The sequence below is a fragment of the Ptiloglossa arizonensis genome, chromosome 11 (assembly GCF_051014685.1).
Source record: "Ptiloglossa arizonensis isolate GNS036 chromosome 11, iyPtiAriz1_principal, whole genome shotgun sequence".
Classification (NCBI taxonomy): Eukaryota; Metazoa; Arthropoda; class Insecta; order Hymenoptera; family Colletidae; genus Ptiloglossa; species Ptiloglossa arizonensis.
Genome location: NC_135058.1, coordinates 16,889,243 through 16,914,148, shown reverse-complemented (window position 1 = coordinate 16,914,148; position 24,906 = coordinate 16,889,243). Strand labels below are relative to the sequence as shown.

The 24,906-nt window shown below is 35.0% G+C and overlaps 2 protein-coding genes across 3 annotated transcripts; one reads left to right on the top strand and one right to left on the bottom strand.

Annotated features, from left to right (window-relative positions):
- Window positions 1-13,350, bottom strand: LOC143152805 (putative fatty acyl-CoA reductase CG5065). 2 transcript variants are annotated; one of them, XM_076323329.1, is made up of 11 exons: window positions 13,146-13,350; window positions 5,049-5,234; window positions 3,982-4,189; window positions 3,403-3,600; window positions 3,006-3,202; window positions 2,686-2,795; window positions 2,198-2,393; window positions 1,727-1,966; window positions 1,395-1,652; window positions 921-1,095; window positions 1-603 (listed from the first exon to the last, which is right to left on the bottom strand). In XM_076323329.1, exons 3-10 carry the CDS (start codon window positions 4,177-4,179, stop codon window positions 948-950), a joined length of 1,545 nt encoding a protein of 514 aa, XP_076179444.1. In that variant the 5' UTR covers window positions 4,180-4,189; window positions 5,049-5,234; window positions 13,146-13,350; the 3' UTR covers window positions 1-603; window positions 921-947. The 2 variants fall into 2 exon arrangements, with proteins under 2 accessions (XP_076179444.1, XP_076179442.1); XM_076323327.1 differs by lacking the exon at window positions 5,049-5,234.
- A 7,715-nt stretch (window positions 13,351-21,065) lies between these two features.
- Senju (UDP-galactose transporter senju) lies at window positions 21,066-24,872 on the top strand. Its single transcript, XM_076323331.1, has 6 exons — window positions 21,066-21,660; window positions 22,554-22,668; window positions 22,751-22,797; window positions 23,956-24,095; window positions 24,170-24,325; window positions 24,389-24,872. The coding sequence occupies exons 1-6, from the start codon at window positions 21,573-21,575 to the stop codon at window positions 24,824-24,826; spliced, it is 984 nt and encodes a 327-aa protein (XP_076179446.1). The 5' UTR covers window positions 21,066-21,572; the 3' UTR covers window positions 24,827-24,872.
- Window positions 24,873-24,906: the final 34 nt, after the last annotated feature.

Here is a 24,906-nt window from a genome sequence, read left to right as displayed (position 1 = left end):
TTTCAACTTAAAAAAAATTTACTTTTATTTCCATAAATGTATTCGCATACATATCACAATTATGTGGTTAACAACGAACAAATGTACAAAGCTTGTACGTATGTACTTTACGGTACAAATTGTATACCAAGACGAACAATAGGTAGACAATGTTTGAATATAATATTGTTCGTATAATAGAACTCTGTAAAATAAATGTATTAAAGCTTAAGTATGTCATGTATTCTTAGGAACAGCCGTTTAATATTCGGTGTTCGCAAAGTTTCGTCAAATTAAAACTTGATCGTCGAATACGTAAAAAACGTGTACACCTAAATTCTTCCTGCTACGCTTATTTCTTAATTATTAAAAAAGTTCCGGACGATATTTTTCTTTCGTCGAAATCATATTAAAATTACATAAACTTTCTCGGGTTACGTCCGCATCAGAGAATTTCTAATGATTGGTGTTACGAAATTCGAAGTCATCAACCGGAAAGTTAACGAACGATAAAGTGTACACTTAATCGGGTACACATCAGTCATGTATGGTACACAGGTACGTATATTATTCGTAAATAGATGAACACTGCGTTAAATTCGCCACAACGTCTTCCATTCTCGTCTAGACAAACAAAAAATGGGGTACAATTTTTTTTGAATCGACGAATAATATCCTTCGTAACGATAACGATAAGAATATTACGCGAAAAGATCCAATATTAAATTGCAAGAGACGAACTTAAATTTTGTTTTAATATAAAACAACAGCATTACAAGGAAGTTGAATGCCTTGTAAAATGAGACGTTTCTCGATTTAGCCTATAGAGCCTTATCCTTAGCTCCAATTTCCTCGGCCTCCTTAAGTATGTATCTCGGTCTCCGGAAGCAACAACCTTTTTTGCAAGAAGTACTGAATTATTAGCATCAGAACATACTTACCTGTATACATCGTCGCCAATGTATTTTTTAGCTGGCTTCGCTCAATCCAACCAAAAGTTTTGCGTAGCCTATCACGGAATCTATACAGAATCTTGCTATCTCGAAGTTCTTGTATATTAAAAGTAGCACCCCGAAATAAAATAAATACACACTGAATACGTGAATAACGTACATTCTGAAAAGAAAAAAAACATTCGAACTTATTAAAACCTGCTAATTTTCTAACAGCTAAAACTTAATGCCTTTTCGATAAACCGTACACAATACTAGAAAACTAGAAACGCATACGCGTTCAACTAAATAATTAATTACAGTAATTTGACAATTTGATATTTTGTTCATAAACGCGGTAATAGAGGATCCTCGTGAAGGTTTTTATATCGATCAGTTTTAAAACTTGAGAATCCTTCTGTGTTCACGATCGACATTTTCTTTCTAATACGACATGTACATAAGATAATGTTAAATACGTACATTGCTTGATGTCTACGAGCTTTCGGCAAAGTTGATAAATCTTCTTTCATACAGTATTGCCGCGCACCCAGCATACAGTGTTTCAAGTATATCATAATGTCGATCACTAAAAAGTCAATCGGAAAGAGCTCTTTATCTTGAGCGGTCATTTCGTTTGTCATTGTTAGCAGATTCGTGTTATGGAAAATCCATTCCCTTGTCGTGAAGTACTGCAACACTTCGAGGCCGTCCGAAATACGTTTCTGAATCCGCACCATGCTGAAAAGTGAACGACTCGTGCGGGAACGAACATTTCTATGAAAATAGAAGGCGCGAAATGCGTAAAAACTCACAATCTCTTTTGCCGAAATATCAGCATAAGAAAGTCAATGAAGTAGGCCGGAAGGAGGTGGAAAAAAAATACGAAGAGGTTGTGCACAAACTTGTTGCTGCGTATGTCGCCGTCTGGATACCAAACTTGACCTTCGAAGGGATATTCGTAAGCAATCTTCTTACCCTTCTCCAATATTTCTCCCCAAGTGATGGGTAGCACTCCACTTTGAGTAATGTTGAATACCGGTATATTCTTCGACCTAACAATCAACATTGTATCGGACATTCATTATATCGAGATGTTTTTAATCATGCGTAATGTTTTCGACCACGAAGTTTCGATCCAAACTATTGTAAGTGTACTTGTGTTTGATTTATTCTTACTCTGCTGGTATTTATTCTATTGTGGCAGTGTCGTGTATTTCTTTTTTTAGGCAACTGTGAACTGGTAAAAAAATCATCGTTCGAAAGACAAAGGAGGCATCGCTTACTTTTCCGTTGTAGATATCTTGTGGGAAATCGCGATTAAAGAGTTGATAGCTAGATCAACGGGTATAACTTCGGCGTGGTAGTTGGCGTTACAGTGCATCGACCTTATCACACCTTTCCCTGCACCCACTATGAGTCCCACTGGTCCGTTCAGATTATCTACCCATCCTGGTAACGGTTCTGCCCAAGCTGCAGTTACTGTACACACAATGACATTGTATTATTTGCATTATCCATTATTCTGTTTTCAAACAAGTGCTCCTCGTTTTATAACACAACCGTCGCACTCTAAATCCGTTAACGGTGTAACGATCGTTGTTCCTTTGCTCTGGAAGTCAACCAAAAATGGTTTCGAGCGAAAGAAAAATACGTCAAGGAATAGGTACGCGATACGATACGAATTTAATACGGTGAACCTATTTGAGACGAACCGTACTCTGTGTTTCCAATTTCTGTTCCGGATTCTGATTTTCGATTACAATATGCCTACCGATCGATGGCCTGACGATACAGCAAGGTAACTTAGGATACTCGACGGCTACCAGTTGCTCGGCCAATCGCTTTGAATACGTGTAAGTATTGGGATGAAGGTCCAACAACCTATATTCGAAAAGAAGGACATTCATATTCTTCGTCCGATTGATTTGTACAATTTACATAAATACGTCGTTATACGTCGCAACGTAAACGATGTTATTAACCACAAAACACGGATAAGACGTTAACAAAAGTTTGAACCTTCGAAGGGAAAGCGAATTTCCAAACTTACTTTCTTCGGATGGCATTTAATTACTTGAAAATGTCAATTACTTGGGTGTAATGAGATCGATGGCACTTCCATCTAACCATTGTATCAATCTCATAACGTCCTGAGGATCGTCGGGTGCATCGTATACTCTTTCACCGAGTTCCTGCTGATCGGGGTGACAGAAAGCCGTGCTGAGATACACGAACACCTTCAGACGCTTCATCTGCTTGCAAAGCTCCAACATCCTTTTTGTTCCGACCTAGAACATCGGTTCCCATTTCGTTTGCCTTACGTTCTCGATCATTTCAAACCCTTGGAACTCTTCAAATTTCTTTCAATATTTATAACAAACGTTTAGAATTTTCGATAAGAAAATAGTTTAATTATGACTCTACACAAGAGAAATTTAAATACGTAAATATATTTGTGCGTACACTGTACGTAAATATAATATCTTACCGTGTTCATTTCGATGGCGTCCTTCAACTTGGCTTCTAATCTAAGCGTCGCTGCACAATGAAATACTATATTGGTTTCGCTTATCAAGATTTGTAGCTGTTCATCGGTCAATCCCAACTTATCCACGTTAACATCTCCGTTTATCGGTACCAGCTTCTTCATCGTGTGTGGTTTCTGTTCCCTTACCCTTTCGAACAACTGCCCCAACAAGCATCGCATCAGAATTGATCGTTTATTTCGAACAAGGAGAGTTACGTCGTTTTTCGTAAAATTACTTTTCGACGATGATTAGATGCAAGTGACAAAATAACAGATCCAAATACATCTATTATACATTGAATATTTTAAAGAGCTATTCGATTATTCGCACGACTTTGGTAACGAAAGGAGAACATTTCGTGTACGATGTTGCACAGATTGGAAACAGAATTGTTTTGGATACAAAAAAAACTTTTCATCGAATCGTGGCAAAAAAACATTTAAATATTTCACTTTCTATTGTTACAGGCAATCGTCGGTATTTGCAAACATCTACAAAAAATTAATGTATCGAAAAAAGCTAGAAAGATCTATACTTACGGGTAATTTAAACATTTCTTCGATACGAACTTCGGGTGTTCGACCTCTTTTCGGCCTTATTAAAATATAAATCTTGTTCAATTCGCTACAGGAGTAAAGTAACTTCTCGATAAGTACTTTACCCATGAAACCGGTTCCTCCGGTTAGAAAGATATTTTTCCCCTTATAGAAGGATTGTATTTCACTTAACTCACTCATACTGGACAACCTGTAACAAACGATTACAAAATCTCGTTTACGACATTCTAAAGATCGTCCTCCGTCTAATGTATCTTGGTCAGTTTGCGTAAAGCTTGCAACGGAAAAATCAGAATCATCGAAGGAGACGAGTGCACACGAGGTTTACGTTGAAACTTGTTTCACTCGATAAATGAGTATTTCGAAAGCTCGCAAAAATTAATTATACCTACGATAATCGCTGCATCGTGTGAAACACGCGATCTATAAATTATTACATTTTCCCGTTCCATTAGGTCCGCAACAGTCACCAAACGTGATCGTTTAAAGGCGAAAGCAGTCACATTTAACTTTCATTCTTTACAATTTACATATCATACATACTTAAAGAGTTCGTTGTCCTTACGTTCCGTGAATTTTGAATAATCGAAATTCTCACTTCTGTCGATACAATTTCAAAACTAATCGGTAATCTCGATCCAGTAGAAATACCAAGGTTAAACGTTTTGTTAAAACTGAATTATGAACTGTTTCGCTTTCTCTTTCCCATTTGCTCTTTCGAAATTCGTCGCTCAAGGAAAAATATCCGATTATCAACGATGTTGTAACAAACTTCGATGCGATGACAAAAAGTCAATAAAGATGCTGCCCGTCAAATATAACCGGGCAAATTGTATTTAAAACGAAAGTAATAACATTCGGATATAAACGAAATATCGAGTTACTTGAAATAACAGAAATTTCACACAACGAAATCATTTCATTGTATTTCATTTTAAACGAAACATCTCGAAAATACATGTACCTAACACATAACACGTAACATATACGCACACAACATTGCTTAAGGGAGAGTCTTATCAGATATATAACAGTAATCAAATATTTACTTATGGTAAATCAGTGACAGAGACGAAGAATTTATCTCTGCTGCCTCGTTTACAAAGTCCTTGCTTTGAAAGTTCGTATTTATCCGTTTAATTTACTCCTTTCAAATTTGTCTTCGGATACAAGTGCACCAATTACCAGGTCCTGTCTCCAAGTCCACCGTACAGTTATTCCGAATTTCAAAACTCCTTTTTTTAAAAATAAAAAATTTTGTAAGCTTCAATTAAACATATCGTGTGACTGGTTTTCTTAAGTAGTCCGCTGCTCTGAATATTTTACAACTTGACAAAGTTTCTTAGAGACCGTAACGAACGAAAGCTCCGTTACCGTGTGTTTGGAATATAAAAAGAATAACGTAGTGGTTACTAATTATGTATACCAATTAATTTTTACGAAGGTCGCTTTCGCGTGCGACGTCGAGAATTCTCAGAACGAAAGAAGACCTCTTTCCGATTGGTTAAAGACGTTCCTGTGTTATAATTGTATATAACCTTTTCAATCGTGTACCCCAAAGGCATAGCTATTGTTTACAACGTTCAAAGAATGCGACTACATTCTATCGTAACTAATGGAATAATTTTAATTGAGAGCCAATTGTAAGATCAATGAAGAAATAATTTTCCATCGACTGTCACCATAAATTTCATTTTTACCGCATAATCTTGCGCGCCTCCCTGGTACAAAATTGTATACCGTGTTTGTTCTGTAGATATTCAAACCGGATTACGATTTCTCTTGCAACTCTTCGAACGAGCAAAAAAATTTCATCTTCGTTTTCCCCTTTTCGTCTTCAATGGCAATGCTGTTGAATACATTCGCTTGGAATTTATTTCTCAGTTCGATGACTTTCTAAACTCCTTCTAAGCGTCGATAAACTGCACCGATGGATTTAATGTTTTTGCTATCGTCTTGTATACTTTATTAGATACATTATGTGCTTCCGTGACGGCGAAAATTTGAAATGATTCGTCAAGAAACTTTACCAGTCGTTTTGATCTTAACACGCCCGAGAAGTTGAAAATACCTTTGCAAGGTTTTAGAAACTAGCGTCGATATTATCTCGCGTTCAAAATATCACCTTCGTATATCTTGCAAAGTACATGACCAGAATCATAGCGATGTTCTCCGTTTTATATTCGGGCGGTTTACACACGATAAATAAGTATCGTCGACGATCGTTTGAAACCACCCTACGAGAAGAAAATGCAACTCAAAATGGCTCGAGCACCGACAACGAATTAGAACTAACATTGATTTATGACAGTACAAACAGAACACTCGTAACTTGTGACTCACAAGCGATATCAACAAAAACGTTTGTTTATATACACACGTAATACGAGAGATTCGAAGAATCCACACAGCGATACAATGATGAATTTTTAATATAACATTTTTTCCAGTCACGCTACATCGGCACACTTGCAACGAATACAACACGTTGTGCGACTTGTTTCGAAAAATTAGATTTTACAAAGTTTGTTTCGCGTTTATAGACGATAAAGGTTGAAAGGTTCCGAACAACGATTACATCGACGTATCGTAAATCAAATCCCTGCTTTTCACCGAGTCCTCGATACCAAAGAAACCGTTTTCGTACTTCAGTGCGCATTCGCTGCCTCGATGAAAGTACTCGGACAACGTATAAAAATTCCACGATGTAATAAAATATTACTGGTTGATATTGGTTGACACGTTATTCGAAAAAATTGAAAATACAAACAACTTGACTTAAAATTGGTGTCGTAACGTTTGCAAGCGTGATCCACGTATTGAAACTAAGAAACTGCGAATTAGGTTGTTTCTGAGCTGTAGCTGTATCAAGTTATTTCATCATCGCAAAACAAGAATTCGAAATGGCAACCGCACACGTGTCGGTATTGATACATCGAGTCGTTGTCGCATAAGCTCGTTCACTGCCTGTTATTTTTTAATTAGGGCCGATTCCAAAGCAGTTCAAATTGAGACTAACGATGTTTATTCAAATATAAATTTTAATCGAACAATTAAACGAAAGTCCCACCCTTTAACTATTGTTTGTATATATTCTAGAAATCTATGGCTAATAATTGTTTATAAAAAAAATTAATCGGAAAGTTTTTTAAAAATTATTTAGATACATTCGACTAAAACTTGGTTCATATCGTCCTACTTACCTTAGGTTTGAACCGTTAGTCTTTACTCGTCGGGGTTAATAACCTATCACGATGACTCATTAGATGCACTAATCGAGAATACATTGGAACGTTCTTCGCACTGGAAGCATACAGTGGTAATGCATTTGCCGCGAGTCATTTGTACAGAGAACGATACCTTGATCACCGCCGTCCCAGCTAATTCAAAAAGTAGGACGAACTCGAGCGAAATTCGTGATTTTTCAATCTCTACATAATCACGTTGTAGGCGACGAGTTTGTGAAAATATAAAAGAAGATACTCTGGAAAATATACCTAATAATCGTCGTGTCGTAAATAATCTTTCTTTCTAGTGTAATATCCGCGGTGCAACATTTATTTACAGATTACATAGAAACAGTATCATTATCATTATTACGCACCGAAGGTGCAAAAACTACTCTCCTAATTTCGTTCCACGCTTACTTTCTTTCTTTACTTGCACCAACAGTATTATAACAACCGGGATTTTTAATACGTATTTTCTGAATCGACGAAACACGGAATGGTATTTTGTATGTGCATAAACCGCATTGATGAGATTCCAGAAATCTTCATGTTGCGTTGATGTAGAACCTCGGCTTCAACGCGCGTGGAATGTAAACTATTGGGCTGAGATAATTGAAAACGAAGTAATAAAAGTTCATTTTCCTCGATATAATTTAAATGGAAAGTTGTATCTAAACTTTTTACCCGGTGAACTATCCGTTCAAAATTTGGGAACGCAAGTTGTGCCCTACAGAATGCGCGTTAATTTAATTTCTGGAACACAGTTTTGTATGCAGCAGTAACGACAGCATTTTCGACCATTTCTGCATCGTTAAATTTTCGCGAAAGCTAAATGTCTCGGTTCCGTATAGTACAAAGCCTAAACGAAGGTTCGTAACAGTCTCTTATTCGTGCTATTTGAAAAAGCAAACTGGCATAATATAGTCTACAATTAATCTCGAGGTTGTTTTTCTTTTTCGAAAAAAAAATGCCAGTTTAGAAATATGTTATTCCGTATTCTCCACTTTTCTTTCCACGACGAATTTTATTCACCCTCTTGGTCGCGTACTTTTACGGTTTACTGTACACATCTTGCGCGTAGAAGACCAGACTGGTAAAAATTTCTTTTTCTAGACGCCGAGAAGTACATATATCCGTAAGAGCTTCTTTGACCTGTGTTCCAAGAGATAATACGTTCCTAAAATATACGCGCAGCGTCCATAGTTTCAACATTTTCTATAAAACTTCTCTGACTTTAACGCGTCAATTTTCAAACTCACATCTTTGGATACGCCTTATTAAAGGAAAATATTCTCCCGAGAAAATACCGTCTCGACGAGCGTGCTTCTCGTTTATTTGTCAGCTTCCGAGTCCGGCGTGCGTCCTTTCGAAGGATTCTCGGCTCCTTTCTAGTATAAACGTTTCGCAATCGCATGTTCACCGACCTGTTTCACATTTCGGCAAACTCATTTACCGTTGATGGTCCGAACAAAGTCCAAGGAGGATAGAAAATTCAATTACAGATTCGTTAATAAATAAACGTTATTTCGGTCGAGAGCCCTCGATGCACTGTTAACGGCCGAAAAGTAGACTCTCTGTTGCAAGCTAATCGTACAGGTAGGTTCGTTCCAAGCAAGAAAATTCATTTAACCGTGTTTTTCAACTTTAAAAAGCTGGAAACTTGTTCTCGTACTCCTAATTAACTATTCATGCAGAGAACGTCGCGGAATCTCACTTACAAAGTTCAACGCGCTTGAAAAGTTAACAGTGTTTCGCGACATCTTGGATTCTCTCGACCGTCTTGCATTCGCTACAGCCGACAATGTCGCTTTTCTTATTTCGATGGAACATTGTTGCGGTAAGTTACGCGGTCGATTAACGACCAATGAAACGTTTCTCGATTCAACGAACAGCCATTCGATTAATTATCCCGTCGCAAAGTTCCATTAAGTTGGATCGAACGAAAGCTGTTGGAGAACGTATCTCGCGACGGATATTGGAATCACCGTTGGTCATCGATCGAATTGTTTCCTTCTGCTTCGACGCAGGTGGCGATAAGAAGTTAATAGTCGGTCAACTTGTCTCGCAATTACGGTAGCGGCAGCTTACGAGGGTGGAAACCGCGCCAAAGTTCTCTTTTATCGATTTTCGCAGCAATAAACATTCTAGTTTCTTTCCCGAACGATATCCGTCCCCCCTTGACAGCGTTACTTCGCAATCTTATTTTAATTTAAACTAAGTTCAGTTCAGTTAGGTTTATAATGCTTACACGCTCGGAGTTTGGATTAGTTTATGAAACAGCCGTTGCGAAACTTTGCCCATTCCCCGTGGCATAACCGTTGTTTCGAATATTTTACGCCAAGATAAACACGTTCAAAATAAATAAATGTGTGAAATATTAAAATGTAAGAGCGAGGTGTACCGAAGTTTCCCAGTATTGCGCAACGAATCGACCAATGCTCGTTACTGTTCCAATGGGTAATACACACCGTCGGGAGCCGGCTACTGTTTCGTGCGAATACGAACATTTGTAATGTGTAAAATGATCCGCACAGAAAGACGAATTTTGTTCAATTACGGTTCACCGAAATTATAAAAAAGAAAATTACATTGAAAGCAATTCACCGAGAAAAAACAACTTTCAACGTACGATCCAGCACGTGTAAGCAAATATACATTTCTCTGTAACACTTTTAGATGTATTTAGAGTTTCTTCGCAACTACTTTTGTCATTTCCGAAGAGAACGTCGAGAAACGGTCGAAACGTTAAAATGGACGTGCAAAATAGTATCACCGTCATTATTTACGTTTCAAACACTATTTGAAAAGCAGTAGATCTCGAAGAAAAATATTTAAATATCTCTAAAAGTAATTAGCCTCTCGCGAAGCAATAATATATATCGATGACGCTCGATAGTTTCGTGTTAACGAAGTCTTCGTGAATGAGTAACGGGTAACCAAACACGTCGGTTGAACGCGTTTCGCACAATTCAGCGATTTATTCGGTCACGTACCGGATTGGCATACACGAAACGTCGTTTCACCGAAGTTTACGGTTTGCGGCACGATAACACGAGAGAAACAATATTCGAGTATCACTTGTTACACGTTATAACATTTCGTTAAAGAGAACGAAGTTTCCTACGACGTTTGCGTTGTACCTGTTGACAAATTTTACTCGTTTTCATTTCGGAGTGACTCTTCGTTGCTACAAAAATGATAAAAAGGAAACAGATTTAACATTTGACAAAGGTTAGAGGAATGTTCGACGTTGATCTTCACAGTTTGAAACTGGTAATACGGCATTGGAAGTCGAATCGACAAAACGACGAGGGAAATTGTAAACATAAAATCCATATTCAACGAGTCAAGTAAAAGGTACGAATAGACGCGTGCCACAACTGTTTTCGCAACTATTAATACATGTCATTGGAGTGTCAATTTGAGCTAAAAAATTACTCGTAAAATTATTATGGAATTTAAAAAATATGCATTTTCTTCGTTGTATGCACGGATGATCGATCACAGGATAATTTCTCCCACTTGGGAGAAAAATTATACCACGTGTGAACGAAAAATTATAAATTCTCGAGAGATTTGGAATACAATGGTCAGGTTTTTAACAAAAAGAAAGTCTTTTCGATGAAAAATTTAGTCTTGCTCTCAATTGGTTCCTTTCGATATCGTCGATCTTCGATTCCTTCTTTCTACGAAAAGTAGAACGTGTTTATCTTCGCGTTTTTGTTTGCCTCGATAATATAAAAGAGGCGAAAGACGAAAACGCTCGAGTGGAAAAGTCAGTAGGAAGAATATTGAAGTTCAAAGGTAATTGCATTCCTCGTGGGACGAATGGTCTCTTGGTGCTTTGCAAAAAACACGTGTTGGAATACCTATCGAACGAGTTTCGCACGCCTTTGGCGATTAAATGACGATAGTCGTCAAATTTTTTTCTACGCTCCAATTGCAAAACTGCTCGTGATCGCGTTTCGACGGTATAACTTTTCGTTAAAATTTTCTATCCATTAAGATTAATAGACAATAGATCGATAAAAATTCGGTTCTCCGTGCAGGTACAAAGTGTGCTTCGACCGTAACGAAACGAAAGTAATAACGCGCGTTACGCTGATTTATCACGATTTCACAAAAATTTTATAATTCTGCATTGTCATTTTTCATTTCTTTGCGCAAATACCTTTGTATTATTTTCATTCAAACGACTACAATTCGGTTTAAAAATAATTTGACTTCTCTATTGCTGCATTGTGTATTGTCCTATGATTTTGAAACAACGAAATTTCGATCGATCGACAGGGAAATTTTTGTATTTACATTGGACCGGCCTTTCTTTTTCTATCACCGATGGTGATCGAAAAACAATATTCGTGAGTTTGACAGTAAAATATGTTTCATCGGCGAGGTGAGGTTATGAGAGAAACTAGGGAGCCCACTGAATTACGTACGTTGTTCGAGTGAGCTGCGGTCGGAAATGTTTACGAAATACTATCTTAGGTAACATTAATAATACTGCGCGCTGATACCCTTGGCAATTTCTTTAATTGCATTCGTATCATTGTACATGCGCCTTTGACGTTATGTTTACACAACTTTTTTTGCATTTTACCCCAATCGAAGCCCCCTTAATGCAATTATTCACTTCAAGTACATCCCGCGTTGGAAACATTATGCTTTTCTTCGATATATATAGATCCAAAGTCATCTTTCTTGCGCTATTGCGTGCATCTTGAGTGTCGTCAAGGAACAATTATCATTTTATCAAAGAAACACATTGCAATAAGGTCTTGCATATAATTGAGAACGAAACATTAAACAATTTACGATTACGTGAAACGTTAATTAGGTTGTTATTACACTCCGTGGAAAAAAGTAGATGTCAAATTAGATTAGAAGTGTCGAAGAAAGCGACAAGTGATATTTTCACGCGAATAAAAAATCTCCACGACATTTTGAATCCTTCCGTAGTGAATGTATAATGTAATGCTTAAATGTAAACGAACCGTTTTCTCGAATAAACGATTTCAGCCGGTATGGAAAATATATGTACCTATCGATCGTGATCATGGAACTAATCGAATAAGTACTTTTATGCAAAACAGTCGTAATATATTGTATCGGAAATCTTTAATATCGGTTTTCAGTATCGTTGCATGTTAAATTCAACGTGCATCGCTGGAATTTGCAAGGAGTGTTCAAATTCTTGAACAAAGACCATGAACAACGTTTCCGCGAGGAAACGTGATCGCATCAACGGAAAATTGTTGATCGAACGGATCGATAGAAGTCGTTCCATTTTTCCACGACAAAACCGGGATACTGAAGGTTTTGTACGTAGTTTTGCTACATCGCTATTATTGATTTGTTTTTTATATATCTGTAACGATAATTTTCAACCCGCGCGTAAATAAAATATGAGAAATTACTTCTGCTTCTTATTAGAAAATTCATAAAACGGTTTTAGAAAAGTAATTGCTGAAACGCACAACTGACAATCCGAATATTGTTTTTAACGCTGCAAGCAACAAGCTTTACTCTCTTAAAAAATATGGTCTTTGATCACTTTCATCGTCCCCGGCACAACAAACACTGACTTTAAGAAAAAGTAGAATCGTTAACAATTTCATGAAAAGAATCAGCCTAAACGTATATATTTAATTACGCGTCGATCCTTGTCCTTTTAAAAAGGAAACAATCGTAGGAATTTATTTAACGTTACCTGACAATACAATATTACCGATATTTATAATATACCTGACAATCGACTTTACGTTACGATTAAATGAAGCGTTATTATGATAAATCAATCGCTCGAAGATGTAATTTTACACGGTATTTAAATAAAATGGGACAGAATTACGAAAGATCGCGAAAACAGAAGAGAGATTCCAAAGTATTATAGTTACGGCGGAAAAATGTGCTTACCTTTCGCGATCGGTCCGGTGAAGTGAAATAAAATCCTGTGAGCCGTCGGCGCGATAGGAGCCGGTGAAGTAGATGCAACCGCAGCGCGAATCCGCTCGGACTAGCTGAATAGGAGAAAGAGTCTTGAACCACGCGCTCGAACTCACTGAGCTCCGACGTAGTTCGTGCAGAGTTGTAGGCCGCCGATGTAACGCTGTCTCCCCACCTGCGTCGAATTGAACGACTTACATACTCGTTTTTATTCTTTTTCACGCCATTTTCCTCCCAACACCTTCGTCCTACTACGCATCGAACCGCCGCCAAGGTGTTGTTCCTTCTTTGCAAATTTTTCGCGATCGATCGATTCGATCCAACTCCTCGGTCCACCTCGGATACTTCCATCTTCGAAATTTATTATTCGCTAATTTCGATCCGAAATCGGACAAATTTGCGCATTTGTTCGGGTATCAAAATGTCGAATATTCAAACACACAAATGCCCCACGAACGAGGGACAACCAATGGTACAATTTCGTCCTACTTCGCTTCTCGAACCTCGCGCCAAAGGGGTATTAACGGATTTCTTATTAGAAGATCCATTTCCGATCGAGAAAGTACTCCAATATATCGAGATCCGTGAGAAATTCAAAGAGAAGTTACCTTTAAACCCTTAAAGGAATTTAATTTGTAGGTTGAAACGTAGTTAACGCGAGATACTCTTCCACACCTCGAACATTTCTTTGTCGTTTCGTAATATGGTAGCGCTGAAATGCCAAAACCGATTCATATTGATTTTCCACGGCATGTTGGATATTTTTTTATTCGGCGATCTAAAAGTGTATCTACAAGGTGATTTATTTTAATCCGTACGCTATATTGGTAAAAGCCTCGAGGATGACACTTGAACGTTTACGGAGGAAACTGAGTGGGTGGCGAAGTCAAGGTTGTTTCAATATCACTTACACTTTTTTTTCTAACGCAGACGATATACTTTTGTCCGCGGATGAATAGACCGTGTCGAGACGAGGTCAATAGTGCCGTTTAAGGCTTCGGTTTAAAAGTACTCGAGACGTTCGATTGAATTTTCGGAAAGGGTAAATAGAGACTTTTACGCGAATTACTCGCGCATCTTGCTCCACGGATCAATTTGCAAAAGCTTCGAAGTAGCGAAAAATATTTAACGGGAAGTAACACCGGTAGATGTTTCGCTTAATCATCTTTCTAATTACGACTCAACGGTTATATAATTTTTAATCCGCTTACGCGTACAGATGAACCAAGAAGAAATAAAATTTTCCGTGAAAATGAGGATGCTATATTTAATTTTGTCTTTCGACAAAAAGTGCGCAGATTACGTAAGAAACGAAACAGCATACGCGTGCTATCTAACTCAAAATTTTAAGTAGAAAACGACAATTTATATGCCATGTTTTAACTGCTGACCAGGGTAATACGAACAAAAATATAAAAAATTCTACCAGAAAACACGCGTTAAAGTTAAAGTGTACGATCATTGGCTACTTCTTTAACCTGAAATCTATCGTCACTTCGTGACTTATGTAAACTGCAAGTGCCCATCGATGCGTTAACAATATACACGAGACAAATGTCACGCGTCGACATAAAATATCACTGAGTTTGTATGTCACAGAATAAATTAACCTATAAACGATATAGTTATAGAGTACAGCCACTTGATGATAAAATATTCACATCTTTGGACAGAACCGCTTGTTGCTTAGAGCGCCGCTTCGTTTACGTCAAACCGATATCATACGCGATCAAAGCACGCTTCTTCGAATATAAATGCAACTTTCGAAATCTGACATTTTATTTGTTAAAACAGAAATATTCGCTACCTTTGTATCAAAGTGTCGTAAAATTTCGCGCGAAGACAGCCAAGAAAAATATTGACCCAGACCCGCTTAACAGCAGCTACGGGCTAAACACTACCACTTTCTCTTAATAGGCCGACGGACGGTGAAGCTCGATCATTGTATCGTTGCACGAACGAATTCCCGAAAACTTGTTTCAAAAGGTACAATCACTCTTGCGTTTTACCGCCTTCTCTGACTTTGACAACTGTGACTAATAATAAAATGTTCTTGGATCGAAACTTCCTTGGGACGAGTAATCGAGTTAATTCAAAAGGATCTACTGTACTACCTAAGTAAACTAGTTAAAGTAAAAAAGGTCGAAACGTTTTAAAGAGCAATAACAGTATCTCGTACCTCGAACCAAGGTTCAGCCACGTGCGAAGAACGAAAAAAACGAACGAAAATAAGATCAGGTTCGTTTGCTCGTATTTTATAAATTGTATAAGTTTAATACGATTCACCAGATCGTGTGAAATGTAAATTGAATGACGATGATAATTACAAAAGCGATACTGATCGAAGAGAAAAGAAGGACGCGCAAACATTATTAATAATAGGCGGAGAAAAATATAAACTGCAAATCGCTTACAAGAAAATGACCGTAATTGCTTTATTCTATAATCTTGATGAACTTTCACGAGGTAAAACAACGCGTTAAATAAACACATATTATATATTTCCATATGTCTTTGAGAAAATGTCAAGTACGCAAGATGTTGCGACTAATTTTTAATAGATACTTTAAATTTTTGTGAGACAGTTCTACCAGTTGCGAATCTGGACTTATCGAGATCCAAAGCCAATTACTTGGAGAGGCAGCTTCCGTGGTTTCGTTAGTTCAATAATAAACCCGTCGGTGAATTTTGCGTTTTAAATTATATAAGTTCTATCTGTAAGCATTAACAATTTCAAAGCAGTCGATAATTTTTTTCAACAGCCTATTGCACTGTTTTGTATTTGTTGTTTTTAATCAAAAAAATGTTTCCACCAATTCCTACTTTTGCCTTTTTCGTTTGTTTTCGTATAAGTAGGTACCGAACACGACACTATCCTCTTCTCTTGGCAATTGATTAAGAATCGATTTAAAATTTGAAAAGAACCGATCGCCTGGTCTCCATTTTTGTTGGTCTCGGCGTTTAATTGGGAGAACGGAGCAGATTGTCAATGAGCTACGCTGATCGAGTTCAATCGTTCGCGTACGTTTCTTTTTAAACGAAGAAGAGAAAATGCGCGCAGAGTTTTGTTCTCCATTCCAGACAGAGCCAAGTAAAAATTTCCAAACCCGACAAACAACCCTTAACGTTTCTTAACAATTTTTGTTACATCGCATCGTACTATCCGCACACATTATATATTCGACAATCTACGAAATAGTGAAACGAGCGAAAGGCGCCCTAGTTAGTATAATTCTCCTGTACGTCGCTTTCACTCGCGATCAATGATACGCTCGCCTTAACATTTTATTCTATTTTCCCTTCATAACGATACTTTGTACAATACTTTTTGAACTTCGAGTCGCAATTAAAATTAAAAAACGAGAGATTTCGAAAGAAGCCAATTGTAAAGTCTCTTGCCGGTCTTTGAGGGAAAAATGTTTTTCTTCGAGTATCGCAAGAATGTTTGCGCGTTTATTTGTCGAACGTCCGAAAAAAGAGGATTCCCGGCAGTCGCGAGCTGTGTCTATTGACTAAATATGTTCACCAGGAGTGGATCTTTTTTCGTTACCCTGCATATTCTGCAGTGAAATTGATCGTGATACGAAATTAAAACAAGAGTCCAGTGTCGCCCAACAGCGTATCGAGGAAAATAAAATTGTTATCGAAAAACCTGTTCTGGTTCCCCTTTCGCGAAAAAGTGTCACGATCGATTTGTGGAAAGTTATCCCTGGAAAGTATCCCGCAATAATGCAAATATTTTATAAAGGACATCCAGTAATTTAGGTCGGTTAACTTACTTTTTGACAATTTATTGCCATACATTTATAAAATTAACATAGGTTAAAAAGAAGATAATGACACGATATAGAATGTACGAAAAATGTTAAGAAATAAGAATTACGACCGAAAATTGTATAAAATGTTTGAAATTCGAGGCTGTGTCGCACACGTTTAAATTCGTATGCAAATCATTGAGTTTAGAAATGTCATTACGTATCACTGTTAATGTAACTATTCGTAAACTCTCGTTAACGGTGAATATGCAATCCATTCAATTTCCGTTGTGAAATTCTCAGAAAACCGATATTTTTGCGTATAAACATTAATCTTCGCGTATAACCGTGTAGGCTACATAGTTGACTAATCTGAAGTCAAGATTAAATTAACACTTTTTACGACGATCCCATGAATCGTTATTAGTACGTAAGTGTATGATAATGGTTACCGCGCCGTAAACTTAAAGGACACTCACCGTGACAACGTATAATCTTATCTCCGTATATACATTCGATTACTACGTAGACGTAAAAAAATCAAACGATATCCCTATGCATTCATAGATGGAAATAAACGAGCAAAGGTAAACATTTCCTGATTTTGAAACCGTAAATCACTTCTCTGAGAATGCAAGTGTCCGTTCACCTAAACTTCTCTGTGTTCTAATTTCTCTTTTTTCATCGCTACTGCTTTGCTATTACTTCAGAGAAACATGTTCGAAGAAACAGTGCTTAATTAATCGTCGATAGCGAAAACTCGATCGTTGCAAAATGAAATTTGATTGGAAACTGACCACAGGTAAAGATGTATTTAGATTTTCGATTCGACTTTGTAATCGTAAATTGTGCAAATTTTTTACCAATATTCCTTATTGTTGTACCATTGCGAGAGGAAGGACAACGATCGAAATATAAAAAGAAATTTTGGTCGCTAACGCAATATCGATCGACACGCGACATTTCTAGGAGTTTGCACATTTTCTCGAACAGAAACAATTTCGCGAAGAATTAATAATAGAACTAATGCGATTATCGTTGTAACATTTTGACATTTTCGTAAACGTTTCCGTTGAAAAACAATGTTACATTTACTCCTTTCACTGAACGCACACATGTAGTTCCCCCGTTACGCAAAGTGATTACGTAAAATCGATGCACATTACAGTTCAGCGACCTTTTCTATGCAATTCTTTGGAAGAAATTCTACCTTCCAATCATTAGGTATATCCCTTGTTACGACTCATTTATTTTTACAATCGACACAGTTGCTTTCTTCCGGTATTTTTCGTGAAATTCGGTATAAAGAATAACTTTAACGTTGCTCGAGAACACGTGCGCTCTCTATTATAGAGATATCTACCTACTAAAAACACTACTGTTTCGAATGCGTTAAAACTGATATCAATTAAAATGATTTCAAAATATTACGAAATTTTCTCATTTTTAAGATCGGTCATTTTACAACAGATTATGAATCTACGTTAACTCGTCTTTCAAATTTAGAATTTTTTTATTATTTCGAGGAAATAAATTTTAGTCCAAATTCGGAAGGAAAAGATAATGTTCGAAATGCTTCTTAAAGTTTTAAACCATAGAAAGTAATAATTGTTTATTAGATACAAAGAGATGGTGTTCATATGTTCCTCAATTTTCGACCAAAATTAATTTCTGTATGCTAATTAATCATTTATAATGTATAAATAAGTAGTATATTGAAACATTAATATTCGGCACATGCGTAAATATTAATAACAATCGTGTGGAGGGACCAACACTATCTACACAAGCATTATCTATCGACATTACAGATAAGTATCTCCTTTCGAATGATATTTCCTACCGTGCCATAAAATAAATAAATACTTCTCTACATATCGAAATTATAGTTTGTATGTATGCAAATATATTCTGAACGCGCAATCTCAATCATTTGTGACGTAGTAATTACATGGGTTGCCATCTATCGAAGAATGTGTTAAACTACACTTAAGGTGTGAAAACACCTGGCGGAGAAACGCTCAAGTTTGTCGAGGAATTGTTCTAATTTCTACCAATAGATGACGCCAGGAGCATAATTTATCGACATTACAGATAAATAATTCCATTTGTATGATATTCCCTACCGTGCGATAGAATAAATAAATATTTCTGTACAAACTTTTGTATGTAACATCTTTTGAATAAATGTAAAATTAAACGAAATCAGCATAATGTAATTTCTCTGCATTCTAGCCTTCGTTTAAACGTTTAAAAAAATCTTTAATACCTTGAAATCAAGGCTACACATATCGATTATCGACTCACAAGTGTTTATCACAAGGATTTTTCTATATAGAAAAGTGATTAATCGAATTTCAGCACTTTTGAGTAAAAAATACAACTTCCACGCGTATTGTGTAAATTATGAGAATTAAATAAATGTTAAATTATTGCACTAAATAGACAATTATTACTTTCCATGCTTTAAAACTTTACGAAACAAGATTTTACTTTGAATCTCGATCAAAATCAATTTCTATAAGTATAATCATTTATAATGCATAAATAAGATACATATTGTTCGATTAATATTAGGAACATGCATAAATGTTAGTAACAAGCGCGAAAATTAACAAATATGTTCTCCAAAAGACGGCAACCCATATAATTACCACGTTACAAATTTTTGGAATTGTGCGTTCAGAATATATTTGTATGCATACAAACAATAATTTTGATATGTAGAGAAATATTCATTTATTTTATCCCACGGTAGGGAATATCATTCGAAAGGAGATACTTATCTGTAATGTCGGTAGATAATGCTTGTGGAGCAATCTATTGTTGAAAGTCAGAACAATTCCTCGACAAACTTGAGCGTTTCTCCGCCAGGTGTTTTCACCTTAAATGTAGTTTAACACATTTTTCAATAGATGGCAACCCATGTAATTACTACGTTACAAATGTTTGGAATTGCGCGTTCAGAACATATTTGCATGCATACAAACAATAATTTCGATATGTAGAGAAATATTTATTTATTTTATCGCACGGTAGGGAATATCATTCGAAAGGAGATACTTATCTGTAATGTCGGTAGATAATGCTTGTGGAACCACCTATTGATGAAAGTCAGAACAATTCCTCGACAAACTTGAGCGTTTCTCCGCCAGGTGTTTTCACACCTTAAGTGTAGTTTAACCCTTTCTCCAATAGATGGCAATCCATGTAATTTCTATACGTAGAGAAATATTCATTTATTTTATCGCACGGTTACTGCGATTGTCTTTATTCGATCTAACGAATATTTCAAGAAATTGATGGCTCTCAAGCCATTATTTATATTAGGACATTGTTAATATTTGTTTAAACTATGGTCCTACGACGATTATTAATAATTATGATAAATAAACATTTAGATATTGCGAAATCTGCGAAGGCGAACGGTTTTAGTGAATGTTTGTTCATTTCCGTGATTGTTATTAACATTTACACATGTTCCCAATATTAATCGAACAATGTGCATCTTATTTATGCATTACAAATGGTTAAGTGACTTATAAAAATTGATTTGTTGCAACATTATTTTCAAATATTTGTGGTGAATCTTATCGATACGATTCAAATATGCGATGAATAATATTTCGTGTCATTTTTTCATTATCAGAGAAGATAGAGAAAAGTTTATGTAATGCTTTCATGCAAAATTTAATTCTTTCTGAATTTTATTTATAGTTTTTTAAATAATTTTTACAAATAAAGCATGCATATCCAATTGACAAAAAACTACAGAAAGCCTTTATTACTATCCATCGACCGATTGTGCACAAAATTTAATCGAACTTTAGATGAGGATATAAAATCCAAAAATAAAATTTCATTGAAATCCATTCAACCGTTTGGACGTAATTGTATTAATAACATTCAAAACAAAATTTTATGTTAGTAATTAAAATTTGATCAAAACTGGATTTGTCGTCAAACAAAATCTTTTGACATTTTTTTTCGTTACAATATTTCTCTGTGTTGTGTAATTATGAGCAATGTTTTATCTTCAAACTTAAACGCCGATCGGTTAGTCATACTGCCTATCGAACTCGAGAACGAGAAAGATAGCCCAATGTTTTTACATTACATTTGTAGTGGAGATGGAAATTCCACAAGTGATGAGTAACCCATCGTGCGTTATCTAAACCCAATGCCACGAAATTTATGAAAATATGAACGATTATGCATATAGCATTACAACCAGCAAATTGTCGTCGTCCATAAAATACGAGTGACACGACGCCCGGAGAAACTCGCTGGTCGCCGCGACCAATCAAGTGTATTGAAATAAATGCGTGCGTTCATATGACGATCAGCTTTCGTGCAGAGCGAGCATAAAAATAAACTTCGATATAGAAAAATTTATCTTAGAAACTGAGTTTCGAAACGCAATTTGGGATTTGTCTTTCTCAGTATCCGAATTTGGTTATCTGGTTTTTAGTTGCTCAGCGTCTTGATCGCTGGCAACCGGTTGACAATGCACGACGCCTTTTATCGCGATTCGTAATATCAGTTCGTATTAAACGTTCCGAGTGTGAAGTGACTATCGTGATATATGCTTCACAAATGTATCTGCTTGTAACATAATAAGATCAATTAAAAAGAGTTCACGATGGGAGCCATCAATTGGGGAGAATTATTCCCAGGAAGATGGAGTCTTGTCATTTTTATTTCGTACATAGCTCTTTTCGTAAATCAAGGTACACAGGTGTGGTTATTACACGTAATATACTGATTTTTTTTTTATTAATTTTCTGACAGAGGCGTAAAAAATGATAAACGGTAACTTTAATGAAAACCAGAAAGAACGAATACAAAATTTAATGTAATTATCGACAATATATTATTTTACCGATTTTAAATGTGTAATATAATTACTATACATTCTTGTGAAAATCTAGTAACCCCAGAAAAACAACCACGAGCAATCAAATTAAAGAGTAAGAGGGTTTCCAGAGCCTACATGGGTTTTCTATAATTATTTTTGAGAAACATCCTTTAAAAAACAAATATTTTGTGAGTAATAATAGTTTCGTATATTATGAAAGAAATAATATGAACAAAAAAGGATATATTAATTTTTTTAGATTTATTTTAATTCAATCAAAATTTTATGTAGTCTATGTCAAACATTTATTGTATATTGTTGCACTATTAGAATGTTTCTTCCATACTGCTGTTTGCAACTGGCATATTTGTACACATTTTGAACACCCTCTTTTTTTAATTGATTTCATCTTTCATTAATTTTGTTTTTAATTTTATCCCTTTTATATTTTTTGTAATATTTGTAATACAATTTTACCATTCGGTCAAATATAGTCTATACATTTGATTTGTTTTTTAATTAATTTATTACCTAGTTTTTGTAACAAAATCCGTTGTTCGTTCATTATTTAGAAACAATTAGATGAACTGTTATAAATAAAGAATACGAGTCTACAGCAATATGGTTTACAAATGTATAAAACATCAATAAAGACCATCTTTGCATTTATTTATATTCTTGGTTTTTGTATACTTTTGGTTCTTCAAATTAAATAATTTACTTCTACAACATACGAAATATTCTGTAAGATTTCTTTTATTCTAGGTATTATTGTAACTTGGTCTCAAAGAAATGGACATTACGAATACAATATTATTATGGTAGTATTGATGACAGAAGTATTAAAGTTAATTGTTTCGGTAATTTTATATTGCAAAGAGTAAGTATAACTTATGCATTATAAATTTTGTAATTAATATGAATTTTGTACTTGGGTAACTTAATCACAGTTTTATTTTTAGCAATGATGTAACAAATCTTTGCCAAGGAATAACAGAGAATAAAAGACGTAAGTAGATACTGTCTGAAAAACTAAAACTGAAGAGATTGAGTTAATAGTATTGAATTTATATTTGAATTCAATTACAACCAAAACTTCAGGAATGTTTGTTATTTGTTAGATCGTTACAATTTATCTTAATATTTAGAGTAAAAAAAGTATAAGATAAGATAAAATCAGTTGTTTACGTTTTTGTTCATTATAGCTTAATACTTAACTAAAGTTTTGTTAATCAATCTTTTCAGACAACAATTTATTATTGTACAATTATTTAATTTTAGTAATGCATTGAATACAGGTTGGGGCATTTAAGAAAGATTACCTGGATAACTCATTTATTTTTAAGGTATAAAGAAATATTTGAGATAGGAGATGTTTGATTTTATATGAGACAGTATGGTAATATTGTTTTGGTTCCAAGTGCAAGAAGCATCAAAGATATTTCAACGTCGTTAACTTTTATTTAAATAGAACATTCAAGAGTAGTAAAAGGACATTACCAAGAAAAAGGGACTGTTGTTACATTTTAAATTTCATTTTTGTCTATTGCAGCACAAACACTTCTTATGTGGTCTTTTGTATCTTCTTTAGTTGTTGGCATCCTATTGTACACTCGCTTTACCATAGCATGCCCTTTAATACTACAGGATATGTAAACAAGTAAGATTTCATTATGCAGTACACATTCGTTTATCATAATATTCTTGTATTGGTCAATGATGAGACAAAGTCGAAACTTTTTAATTCAAAAACTTGTTCAAAGTTGCTGTTTCAAACACTCAAATTAGAATTTAGTATGTAAAATAGCATATTCTTGGTTATTGCTTATTATCTTTCGAATCAACATATATTTCTTTGTAATTGCACTTTAGACCCTGATTGATCTTGAACTGTTGATCATTGAAGTGGTTTTATAACTGCATTAGAAGATACATAACAAAATTTTTTATTCCATTTAAACAAAAAAATTAATGATATTCAAATGTCCATGATGCTTCCACCTATAACAAAAAACGTCATTGCACTATGTCCCTTGTAATATAATTATTATGCCTTCAACATCTTTTCCATCTTTAAAAATAAACAAGTTATCCAGATGATTTGTCTTAAATATCCCATTCTGTACATAAAGTGAATACTGTTGAAATTGATATATTTTTATTCTAGTGCTACTACTGTATACGATACCTTCATTTTTATATTGTCTGTACAATAATCTTGCATTTATCAACTTGGCTACATTTGATCCAACAACTTATTATGTTTTATTGCAATTTCGTGTTGTCATGACTGGAGTTATTTTCCAGGTACATATCAGAGAGTTTTCTTGCAGCTTACATTGGAGAAAAAAAAACATTTTCTAAAACATTATTTCTTTTAGGTTGTGTTTAATAAAAAATTGTCTTTGAAACAATGGTTTTCGTTAATAATATTAACCATTGGATGCATAGTAAAATATATAGATTTGGATTTAGATGTCAATATATTTAGTACCAAACTTAATTTTAATAGTAATATAATTCTTATATTTATTCAGGTGAGTCATAAGGAATCATATGTCATTGAATGAAATTGAACATTAATATGTGAATACTTTCAGACAATTTGCTCCTGTCTGGCTGGAGTGTACAATGAGTATCTACTTAAAGAACCAGGAGCAAATAATAATATTTTTTTACAAAATATATTTATGTACATTGATAGTATTTTTTGTAATGTTATTGTTTTTATAGTACTTTTTATCTTAGAAAGTAGCCCGTTTGATATGTCTAATAATGTTGATCACAGTATACTTCTGGAACCAAAAGTCATTATAATTATGCTGAACAATACAGCAATTGGAATAATTACAAGCTTCTTCTTAAAAACTTTAAATTCAATATTAAAGACTTTCGCTAGTGCATTGGAGCTGGTGTTTATAGCGATTTTATGTTGGTTAATATTTAATATTCCTATTCAAATGAACACAGTACTTTCCATTGCTATGGTGTGCTATGCAGTGATATTATATTCACAAAATCCAATACAAAATGTTTGAATTAAAGATCATATTCTTCTGATAATTAAAAAAAATTGAAAAAGTATTTATATTCGTTTCCTTATTTGTATATATATTCC